At 42.7% G+C, this 20034-nt stretch overlaps 2 protein-coding genes across 2 annotated transcripts in view; both read right to left on the bottom strand.

Moving 5' to 3' along the window:
- Positions 1 to 1502: 1502 nt before the first annotated feature.
- On the bottom strand, positions 1503 to 16903 carry TRIM4 (tripartite motif containing 4). Its single transcript, XM_027042172.2, has 6 exons — positions 16508 to 16903; positions 11454 to 11549; positions 10555 to 10785; positions 6196 to 6218; positions 5835 to 5932; positions 1503 to 2469 (listed from the first exon to the last, which is right to left on the bottom strand). The coding sequence occupies exons 1-6, from the start codon at positions 16898 to 16900 to the stop codon at positions 1886 to 1888; spliced, it is 1425 nt and encodes a 474-aa protein (XP_026897973.2). The 5' UTR covers positions 16901 to 16903; the 3' UTR covers positions 1503 to 1885.
- The window catches only part of GJC3 (gap junction protein gamma 3), a 38363-nt gene continuing 29798 nt past the window's right edge, over positions 11470 to 20034 (bottom strand). The window contains exon 3 of the transcript XR_008294605.1: positions 11470 to 11549. The gene's annotated coding sequence lies outside the window, so the exon portion shown is untranslated. The remainder of the gene's footprint in view (positions 11550 to 20034) is intronic.

Raw genomic sequence — 20034 nt, 5'->3', positions numbered from 1 at the left:
TCTCACAGTTCTGGAGGCTAGAGGTCCCAAATCAAGGTGTTGGCAGGAGCATGTTCCTCCGGAAGCTTCTAGGGAAGGGTTCTTCCTTGCCTTTTCCAGGTTCTAGCAGCCCTCAGCTGGCTTGTGGCAGCATGACACCAATCTCTCCCAGTCATTTTCCCTGTGTCTTCACACGGCACCTCCGTGTGCACCACAGATTATTATTACTATTATTATTAGGGTGCCAGTTACATTGGGTTAGGGCCCACCCTAATGACCACATCTTAATTTCCAAATAAGGTCATATTCACAGGTAGGACTTCAACCTATCTTTTTAGAGGACCCAATGCAACTCCTAACAGCAAGTACTTTAGAAAGTTAAGGAGAATTCAGCAGAAATCACTGAATGAGGGGATTGCTCAGGCTGAAGAGAAAGACAAGCCAGGATGGGCAGAGACATAGGAGGGGAGGAGGGGTTAGGGAGGGTGCTATTAAATCACTGCCAGAAAGTCTACAGAAATCTGGGAGGAAACACATTAAAATGTTAGAAGTGGTGAAATTACCAATAACTTTCAGCTTTTTATACTTTTTGTATGTTCCGAATTTTCTACCATAAGTGGACAACTTTTACAGAGAGAAACAATCATTATTTTTAAAGTAACTACCCAGTTCCTGTCACAATCCTGAGAGCTTATACTCTAGAAAACAAAGATAAAATGAGGGAAAACACATATAAATGGATAAAAATGTGTAACAAAATAAAAACCCAACACGAAGATGTTGCTGACATGCAATCTGCATTCAATAAATGCTCACAAAGAGCATTACAAAAACCAGAAGCTTACAAAGACCAGAAAAGGGCACAGGCTTTTACCTCAGACTGATCTGGATTTAATCCCAGCATTCCCATTTGCCAGCCAAACAATACCAAGTGAGTTACCCCAAAGGTCTGTTTTCTTACTTGTAAAAAGAGGATTTTAATTTCCATCTCACACCAAGCTTCTGCAGGAGTCGTACAAGAGCATTAATGAAGAGGCCAGAAGTGCAGTGTGAATACTTGGCAAGTGCCTCCCAATGTTTTAGATGTGACGTGAATACCTTGCATACACAACAGTAAGAATTTGACAGATGGAAACATAATCAACACTTGAGGGCGTAGGCATGGTCGGGTGAAAAAGAGTCATAGCCTGGGCAGAGTAAGGGAAGATTCCCTCAACTTTCTGATCGGGAGGTATCCGTACTTACTGGAGAGTAGAGGAATTATGTGACTGAGCAGAAACAGTCTACAAATCTGTCAAGTTTCAGGGAAAGAGTCCATCCTATACAAAAATGCAACCTGAATTGCCTTGTACAGTGAGGGAACAGTAACCTCCTCTGACAAGAAATTGGGGATTAAGGAAATTCCAACAGTTCAACAATGCTAGCAAAGCCCACGTTCCCTCTTCCTTTCCACTGTCACTGTGCTCTCCTCAGTTCCAAGACAGCTACTAACGTCAGAAGAGGGGCTGTGTCTCCTTAAACACCTCTTTTTTAAAGCTACATGATCTTTCCCCAGAAGCATCTTGGAACATTTCTCATCCCAGCTCATTGGCCAGAATTGCCTCGCATTGGGGAGAGCTGCCTCTCCTGAAGCACAGGGAGGGTGCACACCAAACAGCTCAATGAGGAAGAACCAGAAGAGGAGGAGGGACATGGGGCAAGTGGGTGCTGGAAAGGCCACCAACAGGCTCCACCATACTTTCTGTGCACAGCACACACAGGGAGCTGAACAAGACATCAAATTAGAATCTGAATGGACAGTACTGATGCACTACCTGGACCAGTATGTACAGAGTGAAAGAAGAGGGCCAAGGGATCCATGTCCCCAGGCTAGGGTACAGGCAAAGATTCCTGGGCAGGGGAAGACTCATTTCCCACCAGTCACTGCTGGGATGACTAAAGATGCTAACGGACTCAACCAAAAAAATGGCCGGAGGCAGATGTGAGGACAAGAGAAAGTGTGTAGATGAGCTCCATCCACAGCGCTATAGAAGGAGATGTCCCCAGCCTCGTGATCTAGGAAAACTCCCACCCGGTGAAGAGCAGGCTCTTGCTTGGTAGGACTTACAGAAAAGCTTATTAGGGGTCGGTAGCCAGCAGAACTCCAACAAATAGCCCAGATTCCCACATGAGGGGACATTTTTGAACTATCAACAATCCCCATGATGTCCTCCCGACATACCCCCACGGCAATCTCCAGGCTATCTCGGCTCTCAACTTCCCAGTAATGTTTCCCTGAAGTGAAAACGTTTTTTCCCAAAACACAGGGTAAGTGCTGAAATCTTTCCACAGACTGTGTGGTCTTCGGAGGGGTCCTCCATCCACTAACATAGCCCCACGCTGAGGAAAACAATGGCCAAGAACTGGCTGATTCTCCATTTTTTACATATCTCCCTTCCTGGGAGAAGACAAGTTTGGGATGGGCTGTGTCTTCAGCTAGATTTACAGCCACTGCAGAGAAAATGAGAGCAGAGATTTATAATGCAACAACTTACCACCAAACCTCCAGAAATGCCCCTTTTCCAGCTTCACCCCATCCTTCTCCTAACAAGAACTGTTAGGGATGAGATACCCCACTGCCTCTCAACTGATCCTCAGCTGGGTGTGGCCTTAGCAAAGTGAAATCTTCGTTTCCCTTCTGCTCTAAAAGATTAAGACCTAAAAACAGGGGGCTCATTATTTCATGGCCCCAAGTCTTCACAATCAGCATAAAGTTGGGAAAACACTAACAATTCTGACTTGTTGAATCAGGACCAGACCAAGATGGCTAACAGGCTGGTTCTTTGCCCTGGGACACAGAAAAGTCATCGTTAGCAAGTTTACTCTTTCCTGGTTCCAGCTGTTCACTGGGAAGCTCCACAGGCCCCTAACAGATCACTCAAAATGGAACTCACTATTCTGTGCCTTTCCATCCTCTTGAGACGAATACCCCTTCACATGCAGACATCTTGTCTTCTGTGTTCTCTGTGGTGTAACAGCACTACCTTCACCCAGACAACTCACACTTTGAAATCTTGAGGTTATCTGACTCCTCTCTCCCTCTGACCTTTGATGGCTTATTAGTCACCAAGTCCTATCAAATCCACCTTTGGAAATACCACCCAGGTTCCTTTCCTCCTCTGTGTCTTCACTGCCACTGTCTTCACTCAGACTTTCAGCACCTCCCACTTTAACGGTGTCTCTAACTTCCTCCCTGGCCTCCCTGCCTCCCAATTCTCTTCCCTCCCAGACTCTCCATGTCTCTCTAGTTTCTCAAGAGGATTTTTTTAATCAGAAATGGATGTTAGGTTTTGACAAATGTTTTTTCTACATCTACTGAGGTGATCATATAGTTTTCCCTTTTTCAGTTTTCTAATGTGGTGAATTACACTGATTTTTCAAATGTTAAACCAACCCTGCTTTTCTAGAATAAAACCCATTTGGTTGTGATGCATTATCTTTCAATATGTCGTTAGGTTCGATTTGCTAAAATTTTCTTTAGAATTCTTCTGTCTGTGTTCATAAGGGACGTTGATCTATAGACCTTTTCTCTCATAATGTCTTTGTCTGATTTTGGTATCATGATAACGCAGGCTTCGTAGAATTATTTTTGAGAGAGAGAGAGAGACAGGGAGACACACAATCTGAAGCAGACTCCACGCTCTGAGCTGTCAGCACAGAGCCCGACACGGGGCCCGAACTCACAAACCGTGAGATTATGACCTAAGCAGAAGCTGGACACTTAACGGACTGAGCCTCCCAGGTGCCCCTGGAGATTTCTTTCTTAAATGTTTGGCGAATTCAGGGAAATATGATGTCATCTTTATTTTTCCATTGTAAGTAACGTCCTTTTTCTCTTCTTGCTTTGGAAATTTTCTCTTAACACTGGTTTTGGTGTAGTTTCCATCCTATTTCTTATTCCTTAGGGCTTGATGAGCTTATGCGATCTGTGGACTTAGGGTCTTCATCAAATTTGGAAAATTTTTGGCCATTATTTCTTCGGATATTTTTTCCTATCTCATCCTCATCCTGTTCATCTATTCAGGGACCCCAATTACCACATGTAAGGCTGCATGATATTGTCCCCCAGCTCACCAATGCTTTTTTCATTTTGTAAGGTCTTTTTCCCAAGCATTTCATTTTGTAGTTTCCACTGCTTCATCTTCAAGTTCACTCACCTATTTCTCTGTAATATCTAATCACGTATTAATCTCAACCAGTGTATTCTTTGCCTCAGTCACTGTGGTTTTATCTCCAGAGGTTTGATCTGGGATTTTTTAGATCTTCCACGTCTCCAAATGCCTCTTTACAGGATAGTTATAATAACTGTATTATAAAGTCCTTCGGAGCTTATTTTAATATCTGGATCAATCCTGGTCAGTCTCAATCGATTATTCTTATTATGGGTCATGCCTTCCTAACTTTTTGCATACCCGGTAATCTTTGATTGGATACCAGGCATTGTGAACTTAGATTGTTAGGTACTCATTTTTAAAATTCTCATGGTTTGTCTCAGGATAAAGTTACTTGGAAATAATGTGATCTTTTTGGGTCTTAAGCTCATGACTTTTAAGGTGGGCCCAAAGCAGTACTCAGTGTAGGGTTAATTACTCTCTACTAATGAGGCAAGATTTTCCCAGGAATTAGGAGTTTTCCAGTCTGGCTGGTAGGCACAGGCATTGTCTAGGCCCTGTGGGAGCACCAGGAACTGTTCCTTCTAATCATTTTGGAAACGGCCTTCCTCAGCCTAAGGTAGTTTTTCACAAGCATATGCTAAGCATAACTCTGCTGAATACTCAGGGGGCACCTCCATAGATCATCAGGGTTCTCTCTATAGACGGCCCTCTCCTCACCAATACTCTGCCCAGTACTCTGCAAGTTCTCACTGCTTTGTTCTCCCTGGACTCAGCCCCATTCCTCAGCCTGGCTCCACCTCCACTACCCCTCCCTGCAGTAGCCTGAAAGCTCTTTCAAGGCTAGAGGCTGGAGCCATCATAGAGCTCACCTCATTTGTTTCACATTTTTCAGGGGTCCTTGGCCTGCACTGCCTGATATCCAGGGTTGGGAAAACTGTTCTCTTCATGTACTGTATCTGTTTTCTTTTAGTTTTCTTAGTTAGCTAAGTTTTAGGCTGAGGAGTAAATCCAGTCCCCATTACTTCATTTTAGCTGGAAGTAGACACCTACCACATGGAGATGTGCATGTGAGAACCAACTATGTAGTTCTGACAACACCTATGTGCCTTGGTGTTTCCCTGGAGATCCAGTAAGTTTATCTTCAGACTTTCCTATGCTCATCTTCTCAACCTCAGCTCCTGCCTTTTCCCACAATGCACCTTATGGTTTAGTCACATTGGATACCCTCCCCTCCATTTCCTCCACACCTTGGCTCACACTGCTCCCTCTGGTTACATGAATATGCCTCCATTTTCTACTTGGCAAACTCCTACTCATGCCTCAAACCCCAGATCAATGTCACCTGTGTGTGAAAACCCCCCACTTCACCCCCAACAGAGCTCTTTCTCTGTACTTCCATAATATTTTATTCATACCACCATAAACAGTAGATCCCACTATGTTACAGTAAGTGATATGGGTCTGCCTCTCCAGTTTGCTTAAATTCTTAGGCCTTTTTCTTTCTGTATCACTGGCACCTTATAACCCACAGTATATGTTAAGTAAATGCTTCTTGAATGAAGCACATATCCATGTATTCCTAAGTAGTTTTTACCACTTTTCATGCTAGCTGTATGCTCTGTTTCCTCTTTCCTTTCCAGGCTTTTCTCATTGCTTATTCTCTTATTTTAAAGATTTCTAGGGAGCCCCAACCTTGCTCACCTTGGAATCGCTTCAGCATTTCCTTCATCATGGGTATCTTGCACACAGTCTTCACTGTTAGAACTTCAGGGGAATAGTTCACATCCTGGTTTTCACTCCTAAGAAAAGTACAGAGGGTTGCTCTTCTTAAAGGGGACAACTCAGGCAGCCAAGACCCCCAACTCCTGCGGAAGGTTCCAAGCCCAAAGCTCACACCACCACTCTCCCATTCCCCCTTGCAAAAGTCAACAGTAAAATCCCTCCTCCATGGACTCCCAGGGTGTGCCCAGACTGTTCTATGGAGCCCAGGCCTGTTTCCCCTCTCCTCAGCGTGTATCTTCACCATTCCACTCAGGCCCCATAAGAAAGCAGCCGCTCATACCTGGTCAACACATCTTTTGGATTCTGTGAAGAGAAGAAAAACATAAGTAAGTTATGCCCCTTCCTCCTGAGATCTGGTACTCAACTTTGGGAGCAGGTATTTTTCTGTCAACCGCTTTTGTCAATGTCATGTATGCTCTCATGCTGCCAAAGCCAATGGACTGATACATGGAGTCTTTTTCTTCATGTGACCTCTCTGCACCATCTGACAATGTTAACCAATCCCTGAAACCCTATTCTTTCTCCTTTGCCACCATGACACTAACTCTCTCCTGGCTTTTTGCCTACTTCTCCATCTATTCTCTTTCAGACACAGACATTAACAAGTGTTGCTTGAGGATGTGGTAGAAACATAAAATGGTTCAGCCACTTTGGAAAACAGTTTGGCAATTTCTAAAGAATTAAATATAAATATATGACACAGCCCAACAATTCTGCTCCTACTATCTACCCAAGAGAAATGAAAATGTATGTCCACACAAAGAATATCAGGCAAATGTTCACGGCAGCATCATTCCTAATAGCCAAAAGGTGGAAACAACCCAAATGTCCATCAACTGAAAAGAGAAACAAAACGTGGTATAGTCTACGATGAAATACTATTCAGGGATAAAAGAAAAAAAAGGAATATAAATACAATACTAATATATGTTATAACACGAATGAACCTCAAAGACATTATAAATGAAAGATTCCATACACAAAAGACCACATTATTATATGACTCTGTTTATATGGTATATTTCAAAAAGGGAAATCTATAGAGTCAGAAAGTAAGTTGTCTAGGGGCTGGAAGCAGGAACAGAGATTAACTATAAATAAGCACAAAGTGATCTTACTGGGGTGATGGAAATGCTCTAAAACTGGACTTTGGTAAGGTTTCCACAACTAGGGAAAATTATAAAAATCACTTATTTAATGATAAAAAGTACACTTTTAAGTGTATGGGTATATGTATGGGTGAATTATAAGATATGTACATTACACCTCAAGAAAGCTTTAAAAAAAAACAAGTGTATCAAAATGGTTAATTACCACATGAAAAAGTGCTCAACCACATTAGTCATTTGCAAAATTCATCTACCCTTTGGAAGGAGGAAAGGGGTGCTGACTGAGGGCCTGAGCTAACATTCTATACCATTCAGCTAAAAGTAAAGAGCTGACAATTCTAAGCACTGATGATCACACAGAGCCACTGATGTCTCTCACACTGCAAGTAACAGTGTAAACTGATACAATCACTTTGGAAAATAGTTTGGAATCATCCGTTTGGAACCAACAGATGCCCTGTGACTCGGAATTGCTTTCACTGGTACATAACTGACAGAAATGTGGACACACGTACACCAAAAAAGACATGTTCATAACTGCTTTTTTGTAACAATAAAAACTAGAAACAACCCAAATTTTGCTAACAGTAGAGTGAATGGTATTTTTGGTATATTAGTACCATGGAATACTACAGAACAGGGCCTTCAACCTGGCACTATTAACATTTGGGGCTGGAAAAGTTTTTGCTGGGAGCTGGGGGGGAGGTGTCTTCTGTGCATTATAGGATGTATAGCAGCATCCGTGGCCTCTACACGCCAGACGCCGGTAGTAGCCACCCTCACGTTGTGACAACCAAAAATGTCTCCAGCACTGCCCCCTGGGGGAGCAAAATCCCTCCTGGTTGAGAAGTTGTACACAGTGATGGAAACAAATGTCTGCTGCCACCTACGACAGCCTGGGTGAACTTCACAACACAATGTGGAGCAAAAGCAGCAAATACTGAAAGAGTTGTACTCAGAAACAGACAGAACAGTGTGAGAAGTCTGGAGGGAGAACATCCTCAGGGAGAAGGGAAGGGGTGTTGACTGGGGCACGCAGAGGGCGCCTGACAAGCTATTCATGTTCTATTACGTGACTTGGCTGGTGGTTCCGTGGGTGGGTCACTTGGTGATAATCTGTCAGGTTTATGATTTATGCATTTTTCTCTATGGATGTTATACTAAAATGTTTTTAAGCATGTTTATTTTGTTATGACAGTAAAAATGATGTTGCCCTGAATCCATGGACACAAACGATACTTAAAGGTGAAAGTATAGTTTAAAAACATTTACCAGCAGGGGCACCTGGGTGGCTCAACCGGTTAAGTGTTCAACTCTTGATTTCAACTCACAGCTCATGAGGAGATCAAGCCCTGCATCGGGCTCTGTACTGACAGCACGGAGCCTGCTTGGGATTCTCTTTCTCCCTCTCTCTCTCTGTCTCTCTGCCCCTCCCCTGCTCACACACACACACACACACACTCTCTCTCTCTCAAAATAGATTAAAATAAACTATAAAAAATATAAATAAATAAATAAATAAATAAATAAATTTACCAGCAAACAAAAGGGTCAATGTAGATGAGCTAGGCATGCCAGCTCCAGAGGCTGAGAAAGAACTATAGAGCAAACCCAAGAACTAATAAAAAAAAACAATAACAAAAACAATAAAAGCAGATATTAATGATTTCACTGCATTATTTGTAGTGGTAATGGTGTTGGGACAACCTGGGTTTCCAACTTCGGAAGAAGGAACTGACAAAATGTGGTAGGTAGACACGTGGGTTCAACGTACTGTATAGATAGCAACAGGAATGGATCTTAAAACATAGTACCTAAGGGGCGCCTGGGTGGCTCAGTTGGTTAAGCGTCCGACTTCGTCTCAGCTCATGGTCTCACATTTCGTGGGTTTCAGCCCCACATCGGGCTCTGTGCTGACAGCTCAGAGCCTGGAACCTGCTTCAGATTCTGTCTCGTTCTCTCTCTCTCTCTATCTCTGCCCCTCCCCCTCACACTCTGTCTCTCAAAAATGAATAAATGTTAAAAAAAATTAAAAGAAAACAAAAACATAGTGCCTAAGGAAAGAAGCAAGAGATGGAATGCAGCAAGATTAAATCATTGCATAAATTAAAAATACATAAACCAAAGCAATACTGTACATTGTATAAGAACACATGCAAATGAAAAGATAAAAATTAGGTACAACAGAATTTTTTTTCAATATTTCCATAGTTCTTTTTTTTAAGGTGTCTATACAGTTCTAAGAAGAAAAGAAGTGAGTTATAGGCTAAAAATGATGAAATAAAGGAAAAATAGATGGATAAGTGAATAGATTAGTAAAATAAGTTCTCTTAGGCTGAGATTCTATAATCCAGTTCTGTCTTCTTTAATCATTTCCCTACCGTTGCACTTATATTGGCTGATATATATTTTGTAAGTATTCTGCTGGTTCATGCATATCTTTGAGGTTTCAGATTCTGAGTAGATATTAAACCTCTATTTAAAAAATTGTTCCAATGTGTTATTTCAAAGATTCTGCTGAATATACATTTGGATATGTAACTGGAACATCGTGGCTTAAGCAAGCTGTAAAAGTTGTAGACAATTCTTGGAAATCATTACATTAACATAAGCTGTAATACCCTTCCCCTAGCAATTTCTTGCTGAAAATAACTGGTGAGTGGGTCCATGTGTCTCTCTTCCTTAAAGGTATAGCAGAATGTTGTATCCTGGTGAGGAAAAAAGAGTAATCACAGACTGAAGCGCTCTTCAACAATTCTTTCCTCCTCAGTCACATGATGTGGAAGAGAGATTCTGAGGGATCTAAGATGGTTACAAATATTGGATCCTATCCAAAAACTGAAAGAACCTATAAGGATACTTTACTTGCTGAGGATATAAAGGTAAAGATTATATAATAAACTGCCTTAAAGTCCCAAATCTAAGTGCTAATGAATTACTTTTTTTTTTTTTTAAGGAGGCTTCATGCCCAAATGGGGCTTGAACTCACAGCCCTGAGATCAAGAGTCACATTTTCTACCGACTGAGCCAGCTGGCGCCCCTAAGTGCTACCAAATTAGAATTATAACTTTTTAACAGTTGCTAGATATTAGAAATTATTTAAGTGAATATACCTATCAAAATCTGAGGCTAAGAGCAAAGTTATTATCAAGCTATGATTATAATGATTAAAAATTAGTAAGGAAGACAAATTTATCTTAAAAACTACTGATACAGTTATCTCCTTGGTGATTGTAGGTTTGCTTTATTTTACTGTTTTAACAAAGAGTCATAAATGTATAAGTAACATGAATGGAAAAGTCTTAGATGTGCTTCAGACCCGAGGCAAACCAAGTGAACCTGGGTATCTCCACAGTACCTGAGCTCAGCATACCTAAATGTTGCGTTAATTTCCTCTGAATAGTGAATCTCTGACTCTTTAATTGTATAGTGACAGTAGTAACACAATTATCAACAGAGAGAACACATTTCCTCTATTAAACCCACTCACCAGGAAAGACAAGAGGGAGTTCAGTGTGTGACTGTCTCACCTGCAGCAACTCCAGTGTGGGGCTCTGGCTCTTCCTCCCGACCTCTAAGATGAGCTGCTTCAAGGAAGTGATCGTCTGATGGAGCTTTAACGTGTTCTCATTCTGTTTCTTCTTCGTCTCTTCTTCTTCTTTGCTCAGTCTCTGAAGAAACAGTTGCTCTTCTTCGGCCAGGAAGTGGTGCAGCTTTGCAAACTCTGCACCGAATCTCATTCGCTGGTTCTTCATCTTCTCCTACGGCCACATGACACTTGCTCAGTCCTTGTCCTGCCCTTGCTCCTAAATTCCATGCACATGACTCCCCAACAGTCCATGGCCCCTCCATCCCAATCACCTCCTCCAGAAAGCCCCTGCCCACCCTCCACAAATTTCCGCTAATTTATTTATACTCACTTGGTATCTTTGTACTGGCCTGTATAGTATTAGTTCATTCTTTGTGACACTTGAGGCTCTACTACTGACAGCAATGCCTTGTTTGTGTACTTTATAAACTAAAACACACTTTCACATCTATTACTTAGTTTAGCCTCCAGAATACCTACTGTTTGGTCTCATTAAGCTTTAGATGTGCTTCTGTGCATGCGCATCACACCTCCCAACTAGACCAGTATCTCTGAAAGCAAAGTCCATTTACTTTCCACGATGCCATGGACTCAGACCACCCATAACCTAGGGAGTATATTTAGGAAAAAGTGGGAAGGAGAGGGGTACCACCTTAGAGAGATGGGGATGAAGTATGTGGTACTCCCATCGCCCAAAGCCACAGGTCAGTAGAGACACACACTTCCTGATCTATCACCTTATCTGCAAGGGGCCTGACCACTCTTAACATCATGCAAGCTCCTCCCAACAATACCGAAGGGTCTCAGGGGCAAGAAAGGCTCAACCAATTCTGCTATTACCTTCCACTCAGTAGCATTTTTCACTTCCATGTCCTGCAAATGCATGGCTTTCTTCATCTTGGCCGTCAGACTACACTGAGTCTCAAGAAGTTTCTCCTGCCAGCAGAAACACATATCAGAAAGCATCTCCGCAAACATCTTGCTTGTTCAAGAGCTGAACAGGCAATGAGATTGAGAAAACGTTGAAGACAGTTACAGAATTAGGCATAAAAAGTATTCTGATCTGAAATCTTTGCAATACTCTATAGAGCCTGCCTATTAAGTTGGCAAAAAATGAAAACTGTTAGAGGCTTAATAAATACCTTGTACTGATGAGGGAGGCCTCTGACACTATAATAGTAGGAGACTTTTGTAAAAAGGTGCCATCCTTTTGAAGGGCAACTGACAGGATTTAAAACCACCTGAAATGTGCATAATCCTACTTCCAATAATCTGTGCAACAAGACACTAGCAAAAATAATATGTATAGGAATGTTCACTGCAGCAGTATTCATTATCCATTCATAGGGAATTATTAAATAAATTATGGTATATTGATACTCTGTGCCAATCTCAGGTAGCTCTCTCTATATATTGATGTGTTTTATTAAGTAAAAAAACTACACTGTAAAACAATAGTATTGTATAATTCTGTTTTGAAAAGAACAAATACACATGTATCTGTGCATGGATATGTGTATTTAAATAGAAGAAAAATCTGGAAGAACATACACCTAAAGATTAACACTGGTTATTTCTGGGGAATAGAAATGGCTTGGAAGTTTGGGAGGGTGGGGACTAAAACTTTTATGAATTTCGGTCTTGATTTTAGAATTTAACAACCTGAATGAGCTATTAAAAAGTAAAAGGAGCCAATCAGCATTAACAAAAATGGCTGTGGAGGAGCAGCACCTGGTAGCATAAGGTCAGACATGACCTCAGACAGAAGCACACAGGTTAGACACACACACACACACACACACACACACACACACACACACGAGGAAAACCAGCAAGAACAGATGACCAAATGGCTGTGAGAGAAAGGAATCCAGATTTTGCCCCTGGGTTCTGGCTTGACAACTAGAAGGACTGTGGTCTATTTACCAAATAAGGAAATACAGGGAAATGAGCAGTATGTAAATGGAAGGGGGGGAATTAAATTCGACTTTACTAAATTGAGTTTGGAGGGGAGGTGTCCCTGATGAGTACAGTTAACAGTTAAGGGTCAAGAGATCTGAGCTGCAGAAGTAGATTGAGGGGGGAGGGTTAGAGCACAGGCAGCAGGTGCAGCCAGGGTGTGAGTAAAATCCCCCAGTAAGAGTCTATCAAGAAGGCAATACAGGCTGGAACAAGGAACAACCACACTTAAGGGGTGTGCAGAGGACAAAAACCCTGCCCAGAAGCTAAGCTGAGTGGTGGTTGGTGAAAAACCCAGAGAGGATGGTTTCTCATACACCAAAGGAAGAGAAAATTTAAATAAAAACCAGTGAATACCGTCAAATGCTGAAGAGTGGCCTAGGGCAGCTTTCTGGAAGTGTGAATATGTGTCAAAATAAAAAGCTAAAAGGAAAAAAAAAATGAACAGAACTAAGAAATAAGCAGGGCAAGTTTTTTTTTTCTTCCCTAGGAGAATAATGAAAACCAGTCGGTGTCACTTTTCTTCCCACACTTACAAATGACAATGTCTACAGCAAAATGAAGTCATTGGAAAGAGCGACACCACCAAAACTGGTGAAGGTGTGGAGCTGCCAGAGCTCCCCCACGGCCACATGGTGCTGGTGGCTGTGCGAAACAGAACCACCACTCTGGGGAAAGGTCCGGCGTCAAACTAAGCATACATCAATCCCAGGCCCAGCAGTACAACTTCTAGATACGGGAAACATGAAAGTGTGCATCTATAAAAATACCTCTATGAGAATACTCATACCAGCTTTATTCATAAAAGCCAAAAACTGGAAACAGCCCAGGTATGCAGTGATGGAAAGATGGATAAGCCAACTGCGGTATGTTCATAAAATGGAATACGACTCAGCAGGAAAAAGAAACAGGCTACTGATATGCACAAAATGGGTGAATCTCAAAATCGATACGCTGCGCAAAAGGAGCCCATATAAAGGAGTACAGACTATTCTTCCCACTTTCATGTTTGCTTGGAAATTGCATAGTGAAATGTTGGAGGGGGCAGATGAAGCTAGGTTTCAAAGGGATTCCATTCACATGAAGTTCCACAACAGGCAAAAATAATCGTCAGTGCAAAAAGATTAGAAGAGTAGCTGGGTTGGGAAGAGGGAGCAGATTAACTGGGAGAGAGGATGGAGGAGCTTTCTGCAGTGATGACAATGTTCTTTTTTTTTTTTTTTTTTTGTCTTAAGATTTAAGTAAGCACCACACCCAATGCGCAGTTCGAATTTACAACCCTGAGATCAAGAGTTACACGCTCCCCTGACTGAGCAGCCAGGCGCCCCAGTAATCTTTATCGTCTTTATCTTAAGAAGGGCTTAGGGTGCCCAGGTGTATGCATTTGTCAAAGCTCAGCAAATGTACACTAAAGATGTGCATATTTAATTATATTAAATGTGACTTCAAAAACCACCACTAATGCTAAATGTGGTTGGTTGGCGGTAAGCTTGCTAAAGTATAGGAGGAAGTGGACTATCTGCAATTAACTTTAAATGCCTCAAAAGGAAACAAGAATTGATGGATGCAGAGAACAGACAGATGGATAGATAGGTGATAAACAGAGTGAAATGCTAATGGCAGAACCTAGATGTGGGTATACTGGTATTATAAACTTCGTCAAACATTCATGTTTGCTTGGAAATCGCATAGTGAAATGTCGGGGGGTGGATAAAATTAGGTTGCCAAGGACTTCCTATAGTTCTGTTATACGTCACAAAATCACCTGTGTTATTTTCTTTCTTACACTATGCTTTCTAATATTATATAATCTACTTATTTCCTCTAGTTGTTAAATAGGTATATAATCCTGCTATTTGGAAAGCTATTTCAAGTAATTTTATTCCTTTATCAATTATACAACTGCCACTCTGTAATCACTGTCAACTTCGATGTATATGGGAGGACTGCAATCAGATAAGTAGTTCTTTTGAATGTGACCAAGATTTTTTTTAAGTTTTCACTTTTGTTTAATCATGAAAAAAATATTGGGGTGCCTTGGTGGCTCAGTCAGTTAAGCATCCAACTTCAACTCAGGTCATGATCTCACGGTTCATGAGTTCAAGCCCCGTGTCAGGCTCTGTGCTGACAGCTTAGAGCCTGGAGCCTGTTTCAGATTCTGTGTCTTCCTCTCTTTGCCCCTCCCCCACTCGCACACTGTGTCTTTCTCTCTCAAAAATAAACATTTTTTAAAATGTTTAAAAATAATAATGAAAAAATATTTTAAATAGAATTTTTCAATTTTTAAAAGCTCTTAACAATTCCAGTATTTGTGAATTATCCTGTATTGCTGGTTGTATTCCAAGATTCTACCTAAGTCTTTTTGAATCCTACTACAATTGAGATCTGAAAAGGGCCCCTGAATGAAAATAGTAATTCCAGGGAGATTAGAAAAATCCTTCCCTACAATAACAGAAACTGCCAGGAGGTGGCAGGAGGGCAACACCAATCAGTTCTCCAAACTTAACTGCCACCTTCCTCTCTCCCTCTACCCTCCAAAAATATTAAGCAACTTCCAGTCCTCTCACATTGATCACATGCCATTCCGAGCAGCCATGCTGAATATGCTGTTCCTTTGGCCTGAATATCCTCTCCTTTACCTATCATACTCACCCTTCAAAAGTGAGTTCATGTTCAACTCCGTGAAGCCATTTCTCCTCAGACCTTCCACGTACTCGATACAAACTTGAATAACTCACTTACATACTGAACTTATTGGTCTACATGCTTATGTACCCTACAAGACAAGGCTCCTGTCCTTCTTATCCATTTATGTCCAGATTCTAGAACAATGCCTGGCCTACAGTAAGCATAAATAAAGGTTACTGAGTGAAGGGGTGGATGTATAGTTCATAGTGCTACTTTGCATATTTCCTGTTTGTAGTCAGTTGATAAAACTGTATGGCATTTTATAGTTTACAAAATACTTTAACTTGTATCATTAAACTTGTGTTTTCAACCAGTACTTACTAGATACCAATTCTGTTGGAGACCACTGGAGTTACACCATCAGTATAGAAGGGGGTAGGGCTACTCTGGAAAGGATGATGAAGGAAGGTCTTCAAGCTAAAAGCTAAAAAGATGTAAAGGATGGAAGGTGTGGGTAGAGAAAAAGAACAGACTTGAAACAAAAGAAGGCAGTGTGGCTGGAGTAAAGTAAGATAAACTGCTTTATTCAACTGAAGCGCCTTAATCCAAAAAATAGGCAGGACAGATTAATCTCCAAATTCAAACAGTAAGTGATTTTTCCCAACTGATGAAGGAAGCTTGTATCAAATCCCGGCCTCGCACTTCAAGCCAGGCTTTTCCCAAATCATCAGTTGTCTATAAACCCTGTAGATATACACCTGCACTGTCCAATACAGCATCCATTAGCCAGGTGAGCACCCAAACTGTGGATAGTCCGAATTGACATGTGCTGTAAACGTAAACACAGATTTCAAAGTCCTTTAAGAAAAACGTAACTAAAATGTCTCACTGATAACTTTTCATAGCGATTGATGTCAAATGATAACACTTTGGAAAACTGGGTTAAATAAAACATATTATTAAAATTAGCATCACCCGTTTCTTTTAACCACTAGGAAAGTTTTATTACATCGTGTTTCTATTGGGCGGCACTGGTATACACCCCCTCGGTATGACTGTCTTAAACTAGGAGCTCCCAAAGGCCAACACTTTGAAAATTCTATGCAGACCCTCCTCATCTCAGTTTTAACCCCAACTCTGAGATCTGTGTGTCGCTTAATTTCTTCGCACAGGTGGTGGGGGGCGGGGGAGGTCGTACTTCCAATGGGCATTGCAGCCACCTCGTAGGTCTCTCATGACAATGGCCTACGACATGACATGACAATGGTATTCCGGGAATACCGGCAGCCCCGCTACGGCCGGCTCACCCGGTAGCTGGCGAAGGCCTCGTCGATGGGCGCCATGGTGTGCGTCTGGTGCTCCTGCGACTCCCTGCACACCAAGCACACGGGCCGCTGGTCGTCCTCGCAGAAGAGCCGCAGCGCTTCCCAGTGGCGGCCGCACAGGCCGGGGGGCACGGGGCCCTGACGCCGGCGCCGCGTCTTCTCCGTCAGCCGGGCCAAGGCCCAGTTGGGCCGCAGCGCCGCGGGCGCCGACGGCTGCCGGCACTCGGGACAGGGGAACGCGCCGCCGCCCGGCGCCCAGCTGCGGTGCAGGCAGCCGCGGCAGAAGTTATGGCCGCACTCGATGGACACCGGGTCCTCGAAATAGTCCAGGCAGATGGAGCAGGTCAGGTCTTCCTGGAGGTCTTCGGCTTCCATGCCGATTCTCCGCCCCGGAGTCGGGGTCCGACGCGAGGCGAGGGACTGCGGGGGGCGGGGAGGGGAAAGTGCCGTCCCTCCTCCGGGGCCTCGGGACCAGTCCCGGCGCGCGCTGGCCAACCCGCGGCCCCTCTGCGCGCGCCGCGGGGCCCGAGCGCGAGCCCGGCAGCCTCGGGGTTTCGGCTACTAGAGGGCGCCGCGGGGCACGACGGGACGCGGGCTGCCCCTCGGGCCAACAATAGAGATGCGGAACTTGCTCCGGGACGCCTAGAGAGGACCGGAGGAGCCCTCGCGAGCCGAAGCTGGAGGAGCAAAGCGAGGCGGCGCTAAGGAGTTTGGCCTGTCCTTCACGTTGGAGAGGTGAGGTCAAGTTCTGGCGTCCTTGGCGAGCTGCAGTCGGGCGGGCGTTCTGGGAGTGCTGCAGCGCCAGGGCCTGGGGTGAGGGAGGTCTGTGCAGCTGGGCGTGGAGTGGGGGCGAATGAGGCGCCGGGCCAGTTTAGGCTTGCTCTCCCTGAAGTCCGTTCTTTCCATTCAGCCTTCATTCTTGGCCTCCACCCTCAAGAGCTAGTCGAGTTCTTGGAAAGGCAGGATTTCCTGCTGCCCCCGCGAAGCCCACCTACTCTCCTGGTGTTGGGTGAATTGGAGAGCCAGTATTCCAGGAGGGGAGCAGGAAAGGGAGCGTTTAGCCACCCACGAGCTAGTGGGGTGATAGCTGGTCGCCCTGCCACCCTGATTTCCCTCTCTTTCTTCCCAAGCACCCGAGACAAACACCAGGTAAAGGAAGCCCATTCTTTGAGCATGGGACACGTTCACCCAGCGCAGATGGGGCTTCTAACAGTTAAGTCAGGGTAAAGAATCTCGGGCTAGATGATCTTACCCACATCGGAGACTTCCCACCGGTGCCTTCGGTGGTTCAACTCCTAGGAGGTCTGTGGGTATGGGATGCGCTAAGCCATCTCGGGGTGATCCGCTGAGTGGCTGTTGTCTAAGATGCTAGAAAGGAGCAGATCCTGTAGCTTCAGCCCCAGCTGCGGGAGCCTGAGGAGGTCAAGACCAGGTGCCAAAACAATGCCTGGGGAGTGCAGGTGGAGCTGTCATAAGGAGGACATTATAAAGGATCTGCTGGGACCAGAGAGTGGGTGGAAAAGAGATCAAGTTTTTTAAGTGGGAGTGATTAAGATTCAGAAGCATGGATACATCCCTTTCGGTATCCAGCTTGTAGTACAGCAACCATTTTTCTACCTCAAGAAACATCCATTGAGGCTTTCAACAAGCAAAATGCTTGCCTATTTCAGGGAATTGTCTGTTTCCCTTCATTGGATTTTTTTATTTTATTGTTGTCTATTCCTTTTCTTATGAATGCAAGTTTTAAATTCTTCTTGCATCCCAATATCAGATACTGCCTTTCCCATAATATGCTCAGTCAGTAGTTACCGAATGTCCAATTAAATGACTTGGAAAGGGGATTCCTGTGATCCGTTTTGGGATTTTTGACAAAAGCCCAACGGAAAATCTACTTTTTTAAATGTTTAAAAATATATAAATAATAAATAAATAAATGTTTAAATTACACAACTAATGAATGCATTTTCTATGAAAATTAGAATACTTTATTGAGAAGGAATCTGAGTCTTAGTATGGACCAAGAAGAAAGAAATGCTCTCATCAGTTATTGATGTTTGCCATGAGTGTGATATAAGTGCGTATGTGTCTATATGTCTTCCTGTGTACCGAATGACAAACATAAGGTCCCATGACACCTTAAGGTTCTTATGGCTTCTATCCTGCCATATGCCCGAGATAAACTTCCTTCTTTACTGAAAATAGTGAGCCCCGCTAACTTGCAACTTTATTCATACGGAATTTCAAGCGACCCCAAGGAGCCAAACAACCTTGAAAAGAAGGATTCACACTGCCCAATTTCAAACCTTATTACAAGGCTACAGCAATCAAAACATGTGATACCAGGATAGGGATAAACATAAAGATCAGTGAAATAGAATTGAAAGTCCAGAAATAGTGCCATACATCGACAAGCAATGGGTTTTCAACAGGGATGCCAAAAACCATTATATGGAAGAAAAATGGACTTTTCCATAAATGGTGCTGGGAAAACTAGATATCCATGTGCAAAAGAATGAAGTTTAACCCTTATGCCATATATAAAAATTAATTCAGAATCAATCAGACCTAAATGTAAAGCTAAAACTGTAAAACTCTTAGAAGGAAATGCTGGTGTAAACCTTCACGATCATGGATTAGGCAACGGTTTCTTAAATATGACACCAAAATCACAAGCAACAAAAGAAAAATTGATAAATTAAATTTCATCCAAATTAAAAACTTATGCATCAAAGGAGACTAACAGTGAAGTGGAAGACAACCCACTGAATGTTGAAAATATTTGGAAATCATATGTCAGATAAGGACCTAGGAGCCAGTATATATAAAGAACTCAACAAAAAAAATACAAACAACCTAATTTAAAAATGGGCCAAGGATGAGTAGACCTTTCTCCAAAGAAAATATACAAATAGTCCATCAGCACATGAAAGATGCTCAACATTGTTTGGGAAATGCAAATCAAACCACAATGGGATACCACTTTACCTCACTAGGATGGCTACAGTTTTAAAAATCAAATAAGAAAGAAAAGAAGAAAACAAAAAGAAAGAAAATACCAGGTGTTGGCGAAGATGTGGATAAATTGGAACCCATTTATACATTGCCGCTGGGAATGTAAATAGTACAGCTGCTGTGAAAACAGTTTGGTAGTTCCTTAAAAGGAGTTACCATATGCCCCAGCAATTCCACTCTCAGGTATTTACCCAAGAGAGGTGAAGACATATTCATACAAAAACTAGTATATGAATGTTCATAGCACCATTATTCATAATAGCCAACAAGTGGAAACAATTCAAAAGTCCATCAACTAAAAATGAACAAAAAATGTGTGGTGAGCCATACAATGAAATACTAAACTATAAATGGGAATGTAGTACTGATTTGTGCAACATGGGTAAACTTCAAAAACATGGTGCTGGGGCACTTGTGGCTCAGTCAGTTAAGTGTTGACTTCAGCTCAGGTCATGATCTCACGATTTGTAGGTTCGAGCCACACATCAGGCTCTGTG

The sequence above is a fragment of the Acinonyx jubatus genome, chromosome E3, assembly GCF_027475565.1.
Source record: "Acinonyx jubatus isolate Ajub_Pintada_27869175 chromosome E3, VMU_Ajub_asm_v1.0, whole genome shotgun sequence".
NCBI classification, from domain to species: Eukaryota; Metazoa; Chordata; class Mammalia; order Carnivora; family Felidae; genus Acinonyx; species Acinonyx jubatus.
Note: the sequence above shows the minus strand (reverse complement) of the source record. Positions and strands in the feature narration are given on the sequence as shown.